Source organism: Hemitrygon akajei, chromosome 1 (genome assembly GCF_048418815.1).
Source record: "Hemitrygon akajei chromosome 1, sHemAka1.3, whole genome shotgun sequence".
Classification (NCBI taxonomy): Eukaryota; Metazoa; Chordata; class Chondrichthyes; order Myliobatiformes; family Dasyatidae; genus Hemitrygon; species Hemitrygon akajei.
Window position 1 is genome coordinate 139,699,225 of NC_133124.1, and position 12,212 is coordinate 139,711,436.

General features: G+C 41.4%; 1 protein-coding gene across 2 annotated transcripts in view; it reads left to right on the forward strand.

Annotated features, from left to right (window-relative positions):
- Positions 1–12,212, forward strand: part of ppp1r17 (protein phosphatase 1 regulatory subunit 17) — an 85,623-nt gene that overhangs the window by 37,702 nt on the left and 35,709 nt on the right. For both annotated transcript variants that reach the window (XM_073056576.1, XM_073056493.1), the window contains exon 3: positions 4,744–4,905. In XM_073056576.1, coding sequence (XP_072912677.1) covers positions 4,744–4,905 — 162 coding nt within the window. The remainder of the gene's footprint in view (positions 1–4,743; positions 4,906–12,212) is intronic.

A 12,212-nucleotide genomic window follows, 5' to 3' on the forward strand; every position in this document is an offset into this window, starting at 1 on the left:
TTATATTCATTAGCACTGGATGAAAGCAACGATGTAAAAGACTCTGCTCAGCTCCTCATTTTTATCCGAGGAATTAACAATACTTTTGAAATAACGGAGGAGTTTTTGACAATGGAGTCTCTGAAAGGAAAAACACGGGGAGAGGACTTGTATGACCGGGTGTCTGCTGTCATCGAAAATATGAAGCTCCCTTGGAGTAAACTTATCAACGTCACCACAGATGGATCTCCTAATTTGACAGGGAAAAATGTCGGCCTGCTGAGGAGAATACAGAATAAAGTGAAAGATGAAAATCCTGACCAGGATGTTATTTTCCTTCACTGCATCATCCACCAGGAATCTCTATGTAAATCGGTATTACAGCTGAATCATGTTGTGAATCCTGTCGTAAAACTTGTCAACTTTATACTTGCAAGGGGACTTCAGCACCGTCAGTTCATCACGTTCCTGGAGGAAACTGATGCGGATCACCAGGACCTACTTTATCACTCCCGTGTCCGCTGGTTAAGTTTGGGCAAAGTGTTTCAACGAGTATGGGAGCTCAAAGAGGAGATCGGTGCATTTTTGGAGTTACTGAGGAAGGCCGGCGAATTTCCTGAGCTGAGCAACAAGAGCTGGTTTTGTGACTTTGCGTTTGCTGTGGATATATTTTCACACATGAATGAACTGAACGTGAAGCTACAGGGGAAGGATCAGTTTGTGCATGACATGTACACAAACGTGAAAGCCTTTAAATCCAAGCTGGCTTTTTTCTCCAGGCAAATTTTGAATAAGTTATTCACACATTTTCCCACACTAGCCACGCTGGAAGAGGCCGGTGCAAATGTGAAAAAATACAGCGAGTCACTGGATGTGCTGCACAGAGAATTCTGCCGTCGCTTTTCTGATTTTGAAAAAATTGACAAGTCACTTCAGTTGGTGGCCTGTCCCCTGTCACAAGATCCTGAAACAGCACCAGAGGAGCTACAGCTGGAACTGATCGACCTTCAGTCTGACCCCCTCTTAAAAGAGAAGTTCAACTGTCTTAAACTGAATGACTTCTATGCTTCACTTGGTAAAGAGGTGTTTCCAAACCTCCGGAGGACAGCACAGAAGATGCTGGCGTTGTTCGGCTCGACCTATTTGTGTGAACAGGCGTTCAGCGTCATGAACATCAACAAAGCCAGCCACAGATCCAAGTTAACTGACCAACACCTCAGATCCATCCTGAGAATCGCCACAACAAAACTAAATCCAGACTTTGATGCGCTGGCTAAAAAGGGAGACCAACAACACTGTTCCCACTGAAATTTAAAAAAGTTTCTTCGTTGTGTTATGTAAAAAATGCATTTGAAAATATTTTTTTCAATAAGCCTTACATGTTACATGTCATTTCTGTTAAGTGATGGACATGAGTAGTGCGCAGGTGCACGTACGTTCTCAAAATAAAAAATGCGCTCCAGATCAAATAACGCGCTCCGCATACTGGCGCGCTGTCACTGTTCTGTCCTTGTGCTGGTCGTTATTGAGTTTTGGCACAGGGGACAATTGAATAAGAAGGAGCAGGACAAGTAGACCTGCATCTCCTACCGTTTTTGAAATAAAGACAGTCAGGAGGAGAGTGATGATGATAATATCTTGAAGGATAACAGAATTTTCAGTGCTTTAAAATAATAACTGTTACTATTAAAAAAGCTGTATTTTATTCATTTAATTTTCAGTGTTTTAAAAGTCATTTCAATAAATAACTAAATACCATGGGACTTCAAAGACAGATATTTTGTTGTAATGCATTTGTTCATTTTCAATTGAAATTAAAGCACATGTTTTCTACATATCCCATGATATTTTATTTTCTCTTATGAGGTGTATTACCAAAACACTCCGTCCATCTGCTCCTGGTCCGGCCCCCCTGTCAAATTTTAGAACCCTTTGTGGCCCACAAGTCAAAAAGTTTGCCCACCCCTGATCTATCCCCAAATATGTTTGTCCCACTACAGTCAGGAAGGAGGTACAGGAACCTTAGGACTAGAACCGCCAGATTGGGTAACAACTTCTTCCCTCAGGCTGTGAGACTAATGAATACCCTGCCACCACTGAGATCTCGTCACTAGGACGGTGAACTCTTTACTGTTTGCTGTTTACCTGTGCTGGACACTGCAAGTATTTGGAGTTATATTTTGTTAACTTATTTTGGTTTATGTGCTGTGTGTGATATGCTTTTTGGGTGAATTGTGGTTTGGAGGAACATTGTTTCGTTTGGTTGTATATATGTAGAATCACATGACAATAAACTTGAACTTGAACATCTGACATCAGTAACACTATTCTGCAATAACATGCGCAGCTGTCAAAATGACATTGTTCAAACATTGATATGCATCTTATTTTCTTGCAGAATATGGTCAGATGGCAAGTAAGATCCCTTAGCAGCTCATAGGGAGCAGGTTGGCTACAAGAGAGCCACACTTCATTTATCATCTGTACTATTTCAAAGTTCAAAGCAAGTTTATTAACTAAGTGCATGTGTGTCACCATACACATATCATTCTTGCAGCAATAGTAAATCCAGTAACTATAACAGAATTAATGAAAGACACCAGGGTGGACAACCAACGTGCAAAAGACATCAAACTGTGCAAATACAAAAAGGAAGAAATAATATTAACAAATAAATAAGGAATAAATATCGAGAACGAGATGAAAAGTCCTTGAAAATGAGCCGAGAGGTTATCCTCCCTGGTTCAAGAGCCTGATGGTTGAGCGGTAATAACTGTTTCTGAACATGGTGGTATGCGACCTGAGGCTCCTGTACCTACTTCCTGACGGCAGCAGCTTGACCTGGCTGGTGGGGTCCCTGATGATGGGTGCTGCACTTCTGTGACAGTGTTCCATGTAGATGTGCTGATTGGTAGGGAGGGCTTTACCGTGAGGCACTGAGTCATTTCCATTACTTTTTGGAGGATATTCCATTCAAGAGCATTGATGTCTCCATACCAGGCCACGTGTAACTGCAGGTATGTCAGAAGTATTGATGGGAAATGGTTGTGCAAAGCAATTGGATAGTTTAAAATTGCCATTGTCTCATTTCCTTGCCATTTAAATTTCATTATTACAAATTGCACATGAGAGATTGGTGAGCCATAGAGTCGTAGAACATTACAGCACCATGCCAGCCTATTAATCTGCCTGGTTCCATCCAGACTATAGCCCTCCATACCCCTCCCTATCCACATACCAATTTAATTTCACTTAATTGTTGAAATTGAAACCGCATCCCCCACTTCTGCTGCACACTCACACAACCTTCTGAGTGAAGAAGTTCCTCTTTAAACATTTCACCTTTCACCCTTAACCCATGACCTCTAGTTCTGTTCTCTCCCAACCTCAGTGGAAAAACCTGTTTGCATTTACCCTATCTATACCCCTCATAATTCTGTATCTCTCTCTCTCTCTCTAATATCCTCTTATTCTCCAGTGCTCCAGGGAATCTTTTGGAAGCTACTCATAAACCTTTTTATTCTGCAGTATACATAAGTATATGGGTAGATTTCAGAACTGAGTGAAGCAGGAAACATGACTCAAATACATTGTTGTTAAGCATGCCTTTGTTGCAAGAAGCAAAACAAAAGAACCTACAAATAGGCTGTGTTTGAAATATTGCTGCTTGAGCTGGGTAGTGATCATGTGCTAAGAAAATAGAGAGCAGGGTTTTCAAAGTAGAATTGTGATGATGGCAGGAGGCAGATATGTTGTGAGAAGGAGAAACATAAGTAGACCCAACCATTTGTCCTGCATTTGGAAGGAGTGGAAACAGTATAGAATGAACAATATCATTAAAGTCGAGAGAAAGAAACGGGGAAGAGGTACCCAGTATTATGCAAGAAAAGCAAAGTGATCTTCCTTAGAAGGTTAAGGAAGTTCAACATGTCACCAAACACACTAACAGACTCCTACAGATGTATCACTGTGTGTATCCTGACTGGTTGCACCATGGTCTGTTGTGACAGTTTGAATGCACTGGAGGACGAGGAGCTTCAGAGAGTAATGGACTCAGCCTTGTGCCTCATGTGGACATCCCTCCTCACCAATGTTAGTATCTACTATCTCAAGAAGCCAATGTCTAATATCAAAAGTCTCCTCCAGATGGGCCTTGCCACTGGGCAAAATTATCTTTAGTTTCAATTCTCTTCTTCCTTGTAAAAATTGTTTCATAATTTATGTTTTTTCCCATCCATGAATGCTGCTTAACTGATGCTATGTGCCTGTGATGCTGCTACAACTTAAGTTTCTCGCCGTTTCTGTGAATACATTTGCCTATGGTAATAAACAGAACTCCAACTCAGACTTCCATATTGTTGTTGGTGCTGGTTTGGGGATATGACATGTTAATGAAGTGCCATGAAGTACAGGCAAGGTTCCAAACTGGGAATGGGAGACTTTAACACAGCAGTATCATAGGTTTCAGAAGGTGAGCAACAAACACATATAGTCATGGACCAGAAGTAATCGAAACTATGCAAACTCCATTTATGCTGGAATATTTCAAGGATAATGGTGCCTTCTCCCACTTGCAAATCAAAATTTTCAGTGGACTTGTTCTCAAACACCAGAATTGTTTGCTGCTGTAAAAAGTAATTCCTCTTTTACTGTGAACAAGATTGTCACTAACTTTTTTTTAAAGCTTGTATTTAACTTGTGCTTTTGATGATTATCACCTGAGCTGTTCGTGTAAATATATTTCTGCGCATTTCTTCCCGACAGATGATTTTTCAAACCTTTCAGAGCAGCTAGTAAAAACCTGTGAAATAAATGAGGGAATTGAAAAAGATACATCTGAAGACGAGTCAAAGGATATTGAGCTTGAGCAGAAAAAGCCAAGGAGAAAGGACACCCCAGTGCAGTATGTCCCACCTCTCATTCCAGGTACATTGGCTCTTGAGTTACTGGTGTTCAGTCTAATCAGATTTCAGAACTGTACTTTGACTCTAATGTGGCTATCTGAGTGTAATTTGAGAGTGCAGAAATTCTGCTCTATTCAAAATATTTTGTTCTTCCTAGCAAAATTAAGCTGTATTCTCCAGTGCACAGATGTGCTATAAATTGTTGCTCGTATTATGTCAGTTTTCTCGTGTTCTCTAGTGTATGTTGATAGTGCTGCATCTGATACTGTCAGTAAGGCCAGGGTACAAAATGTATTAGGTGTTAATGTGCATTGAAGATGCACAATAGCATTGATTTGTAGACTTTGTAAATCATTAATTTTACATTTTCTACTTTAATTTCTCCTAGTGTATTAATAACTTTTTTCCTATTTTTATAATGGCACCACATACTGTATTCTAATTCTGTTACAATTGCTAGAAACTTCCTGTGACTAGAATCTGTAACTCCCAACAAATAACATGGCCACAATTCAGTCACATAGAAAGTACCCTGCCAGAAGCAATCGCTCAAGATATCCCTCCTGTTATCCCAAGTACATTTTGTATCACAGTGTCTGGTACCACTACTATTTTCATTACTAACAAAAATTGAGGGAATATTCCTTACAAACAAATCATGCTTGTATTCAATTTCCAACAAATCCAGCAGAGCCATGTTATCTGGATTATTGTCCTCTTGCAACTCAATTATCACTTTAGGAAGTTCGGATTGGTTTGGGAGATGACACTGACCAGGTAAGAGCATTAAGCCAGTGCTACCAATCCATGAGTGAATAACAGTAATTAGAACAAATACTTCCTTTCCACAAGCGCTCCATTGTTGATCATCTCAAATTCCAGAGCATTACATCTAAGGAATACAGAATCTTATCAGAATCAGTATCAGGTTCAATATGTTGCAAAATTTGTCATTTTGTGGCAGCATACATTGCAATACATAATAATTTTTAAAAACTATAAATTGCATAAATTATAATGAGAAACATATATAATTAAATAAGTAGTGCAAAAAGAGAGCAAAAAAAAACTAAAAGAAAAAATAGTGAAGTAGCAAAATAGGAAGAGGCTGTGGGGTGACAGTGCAGGCAGTGTAGCTGCCAGTTAGATAGTGTTGTCTTTGTGGAGTTTGCACATCCCCTGTGGGCTTCTCCTAGGTCCTCTGGTCTTTCCCATATTCCTAAGATGTCCTGATCCTCCCAATGTTGATGGCCAGTAGGAGAATCAGGGTGGTGCAAATGGGCTGGAGTTTGGGAGAATATGTTACTGGCACCCGAGTGGCAGAAGAGCAATTATGAGGCGGCTCAAGAATTTGACTCAGTAGCTACTTTCCATGTCATAAAGAAATAATCACTTTAGGTGAAATCTCTCAAGCTTGCCTTCTGCTGGATCTTGCCTCCCCTGACTGCTTCTGAACAGTCCTCATATAGAGAATGCAAGCTAGTCGATTGAAACATAATTACACAGAAGACAGGTAGGAGATCACTTGACCTTTTGCATTGACTCCATCAGAATCAGAATCAGGTTTAATATCACTGGCATATGCCGTGAAATTTGTTGTCTTTGCAGCAACGTTACAATGCAATACATAAGAACAGAAAAATTGCCAATTAATGGTGACTCTCTGGAGTTGTCTACCCCAAGATGTTTGTGGGGTACTACTGCTGAATAGTTTCAAGACAGACTTCAAATGATGTATGGGTTTATAGGAATCAGATTATATAGGGTTAGAGATGGAAAATAGTTCAGAGATAGAAAACTTTAGTCATGATCTCACTGAATGCCAGAACAGGTGGGGAGGGGAGAGGGCGGCAAATGGTCAATTTCCATTTCTTATATTTTACTTTTCTTCAAAAAAACTTGATACTTCGATCTGTCTCATGAACATACTCAGTGATTGAAAGCCATCTGGAAAAGAACTTCAAAGATAAGTTCAGCATGATTAATCACTGCTCTCCCCTCACTGATAATAAAATCAAATAACTGGGCCCAGAACACCTGCATTCTGACCACTCAAACATACTTGTGCACAAGTAAAACCGAATGGCCCCTGTTACCACACTGTTCTGAAGCCAGGGCAGAAAACTGCTATTTTTATACAGAATTGGCTTATAGACTATAGGTGCAGAAGTAGACCATTCGGCCCTTCGAGCCTGCACCGCCATTCTGAGATCATGGCTGATCACCTACTATCAATACCCTGTTCCTGCCATGTCCCCATATCCCTTGATTCCCCTATCCATAAGATACCTATCTAGCTCCTTCTTATCAGTTATGAATATTGACCATCTGGAAAATTATATATGTTTGAATTCCTTACTTGAAAGATCAATTGCCATTCATAACTGAAGTATTAATTGTCATTCATAACAGAGGTATTAAAAGTCAATCATACTTCAAGCTGACAACTGATGATATTTTGAAGTTAGTAAGACAATTGTCCCTTAGTTGTTGGAAGTATTTCACATCCTTCCATTATTCTTATCTCGTTCGTCTCTGGCAAAAACTCAACAGATCATTTGCCTTTCCAGATGCTGAATGGAGCTATCTGTTGGTTTTGGTGATTCATGTACAATGATACCCAGATTCTCCTGAACAACACCTCGATCACTCACCATTTGAAAAGCACTCTAGTTTCCTATTTGTTTGATCAGAGGATAAATCTCTTGTGAAATTTATCAATACTGAACAAAAGTGGTTATGAAAATTAATCACACTGAATGTATATGGCATTTATTTCCTTGATATTTATTAACAGTAATCCCAATTGTAATCTTTACATACGGGTGGGGAAGGGCAAAACCTCTGGTATGGGAAATGCACAAAATATGGGAGGTGATACTTAATGACAGTGGACAATAGACAATAGGTGCAGAAGTAGACCATTTGGCCCTTCGAGCCTGCACCGCCATTCTGAGATCGTGGCGGATCATCTACTATCAATACCCGGTTCCTGCCTTGTCCCATATCCCTTGATTCCCCTATCCATAAGATACCTATCTAGCTCTTTCTTGAAAGCATCCAGAGAATTGGCCTCCACTGCCTTCCTAAGCAGTGCATTCCACACCCCCACAACTCTCTGGGAGAAGAAGTTTTTCCTTAACTCTGTCCTAAATGACCTACCCCTTATTCTCAAACCATGCCCTCTGGTACTGGACTCTCCCAGCATCTGGAACATATTTCCTGCCTCTATCTTGTCCAATCCCTTAATAATCTTATATGTTGCAATCTCCTTAATTCCAGCGTATACAAGCCCAGTCTCTCTAACCTCTCTGCGTAAGACAGTCCAGACATCCCAGGAATTAACCTTGTAAATCTACGCTACACTTCCTCTGCAGCCAGGATGTCCTTCCTTAACCCTGGACACCAAAACTGTACACAATTCTCCAGGTGTGGTCTCACCAGGGCCATGTACAAATGCAAAAGGATTTCCTTGCTCTTGTACTCAATTCCCTTTGTAATAAAGGCCAACATTCCATTAGCCTTCTTCACTGCCTGCTGCACTTGCTCATTCATCTTCAGTGACTGATGAACAAGGACTCCTAGATCTCTTTGTATTACTCCCTTAACCAACTCTACACCGTTCAGATAATAATCTGCCTTCCTGTTCTTACTCCCAAAGTGGATAACCTCACACTTATTCACATTAAACGTCATCTGCCAAGTATCTGCCCACTCACCCAGCCTATCCAAGTCACCCTGAATTCTCCTAACATCCTCATCACGTCACACTGCCACCCAGTTTAGTATCATAAGCAAACTTGCTGATGTTATTCTCAATGCCTTCATCTAAATCATTGATGTAAATCGTAAACAGCTGTGGTCCCAATACCGAGCCCTGTGGCACCCCACTAGTCACCACCTGCCATTCCGAGAAACACCCATTCACCGTTACCCTTTGCTTTCTATCTGCCAACCAGTTTTCTATCCATGTCAATATCTTCCCCCCCCCCCCAATGCCATGAGCTCTGATTTTACCCACCAATCTCCTATGTGGGACCTTATCAAATGCCTTCTGAAAATCAAGGTACACTACATCCACTGGATCTCCCTTGTCTAACTTCTTGGTTACATCCTCGAAAAACTCCAATAGATTAGTCAAGCATGATTTCCCCTTGGTAAATCCATGCTGGCTTGGCCCAATCCTATCACTGCTATCTAGATATGCCACTATTTCATCTTTAATAATGGACTCTAGCATCTTCCCCACTACTGATGTTAGGCTGACAGGACGATAGTTCTCTGTTTTCTCCCTCCCTCCTTTCTTAAAAAGTGGGATAACATTAGCCATTTTCCAATCCTCAGGAACTGATCCTGAATCTAAGGAACATTGGATAATGATTACCAATGCATCCGCAATTTCCAGAGCCACCTCCTTTAGTACCCTAGGATGCAGACCATCTGGACCTGGGGATTTGACAGCCTTCAGTCCCATCAGTCTACTCATCACCGTTTCCTTCCTAATGTCAATCTGTTTCATTTCCTCTGTTACCTTATGTCCTTGGCCCATCCATACATCTGGGAGATTGCTTGTGTCTTCCCTAGTGAAGACAGATCTAAAGTACTTATTAAATTCTTCTGCCATTTCTCTGTTTCCCATAATAATTTCACCCAATTCATTCTTCAAGGGCCCAACATTGTTCTTAACTATCTTCTTTCTCTTCACATACCTAAAAAAGCTTTTGCTATCCTCCTTTATATTCTTGGCTAGCTTGTGTTCGTACCTCATTTTTTCTCCTCATATTGCCTTTTTAGTTAAGTTCTGTTGTTCCCTAAAAATTTCCCAATCATCTGTCTTCCCACTCACCTTAGCTCTGTCATACTTCTTTTTTTTAATGCTATGCAATCTCAGACTTCCTTTGTCAACCACTGTGGCCCCTTTCCCCCCTTTGAATCCTTCCTTCTCCAGGGGGATGAACTGATTTTGCACCTTGTGCATTATTCCCAAGAATACCTGCCATTGCTGTTCCACTGTCTTTTCTGCTAGGATATCCGTCCAGTTAACTTTGGCTAGCTCCTCCCTCATGGCTCCATAGTCTCCTTTGTTCAACTGCAACACTGACACCTCCGAGCTGCCCTTATCCTTCTCAAATTGCAGATAAAAACTTATCATATTATGGTCACTACCTCCTAATGGCTCCTTTACTTCAAGATCGCTTATCAAATCCTGTTCATTACACAACACTAAATCCAGAATAGCCTTGTCCCTGGTCAGCTCTCATACAAGCTGTACCAAGAATGCATCCTGTAGGGACTCTACAAACTCCCTATCCTGGGGTCCAGCACCAACCTGATTCTCCCATTTCACCTGCATGTTGAAATCCCCCATAACTACTGCGACATTACCTTTGCCACATGCCAATGTTAACTCCCTATTCAACTTGCATCCAATATCCATGCTACTGTTTGGTGGCCTGTAGACAACACCCATTAGGGTCTTTTTGCCCTTACTGTTCCTCAGTTCTATCCACACAGATTCTACTTCTCCTGATCCTATGTCCCCCCTTGCAAAGGACTGAATCTTATTCCTCACCAACAGGGCCACCCCACCCCCCTGCCCACATTTCTGTCCCTACGATAGCATATATACCCTTGTACATTCATTTCCCAGGTCTGATCTCCCTGCAGCCATGTCTCCGTTATCCCAACAACATCATAGTTACCCATTCGCACCTGAGCTTCAAGCTCATCTGCCTTATTTCTGACACTTCATGCATTCAGATATAGAATTTTTAGCCCATTTCTCCTCTCTCTGTTTAAATCGCTGCCAATTGTGCTTCACCTAGCTCCCTGAACTCCCATCGGGCTATACACCCCTTGAATTTTGTTGTCCTTCCTAAATTTACTTATTCTTTCTGCACATTTAACTCCATGTTCCGTCAGACCATCCCTCTGTACAAATGTCAGATGCTTAATTTATTAACAATGGACAAACATTGAAGTGAGATATGTTAACACTATTTATTATAAACATATAAATTTGTTAACAAATTATATTTGGGATGATAAGTACTAATAGTACAGTAGTAATAGTTAGGGGGTCAGACAGGCGATTCTGTGGATGCAGGAAAGAAATGCAGATAGTAGCTTGCTTCCCAGGTGCTAGTGTCCGAGATGTTTCTGATCGCATCCACGATATCCTGAAGTGGGAAGGAGAACAGCCAGAGGTCGTGGTACATATTGGTACCAATGACATAGGCAGGAAAAGGGAGGAGATCCTGAGAACAGACTACAGGGAGTTAGGAAGGAGGTTGAGAAGCAGGACCTCAAAGGCAGTAATCTTGGGATTGCTGCCTGTACCACGTGACAGTGAGTGTAGGAATAGAGTGAGGTGGAAGATAAGTGCATGGCTGAGGGATTGGAGCGGGGGCAGGGATTCAGATTTCTGCATCACTTGGACCTCTTCTGGGGCAGGAGTGACCTGTACAAAAAGGACAGGTTGCACTTGAGTCTGAGGGGGACTAATACCCTGGCAAGGAGGTTTGCAAAGGCTATTGGGGAGAGTTTAAATTAGAATTGCTGGGGAGTGGGAACTAAACTGAAGAGATGGAGGAAGGGGCTGTCGGCTTACAAATCATGAAAGCTTCTAGACAGTGCGAGAAGGAGGATAGGTAGGTGATAGAGAAGGGATGTGCACAGTCTGATGGTTTGAGATGTGTCTATTTTAATACAAGGTGTATCATAAACAAAGTGGATGAGCGTAGAGCGTGGATCAATACTTAGAGCTATGATAATGTGTCCATTACAGAGACAGATGGCTCAGGGGCAGGAATGGTTACTTCGAGTGCCAGTCTTTAGATGTTTCAGAAATGACAGGGAGGGAGGCAAAAGAGATTGGGTATGGCATTGCTGATCAGAGATAGTGTTATGACTACAGAAAAGGAGGAAGTCATGGAAGGATTGTCTGCTGAGTCTCTGTGGGTGGAAGTTAGAAACAGGAAGGGGTCAATAACTCTACTGGATGTTTCTTATAGACCACCCAATAGTAACAGGAACATCGTGGAGCAGATAGTGAGACAGATTCTGGACGGTGCAATTATAACAGGGTTGTCATGGTGGGAGATTTTAATTTCCCCAATGTTGATTGGCATCTCCCTAGAGCAAGGGGTTTAGGTGGGGTGGAGTTTGTTAGGTGTGTTCAGCAAGGTTTCCTGACACAAAATGTAGATAAGCCTACAAGAGGAGAGGCTGTACTTGATCTGGTATTGGGAAATGAACCTGGTCAATTGTCAGGTCTCTCAGTGGGTGAGCATTTTGGAGACAGTGATCACAATTTTATCTCCTTTACCA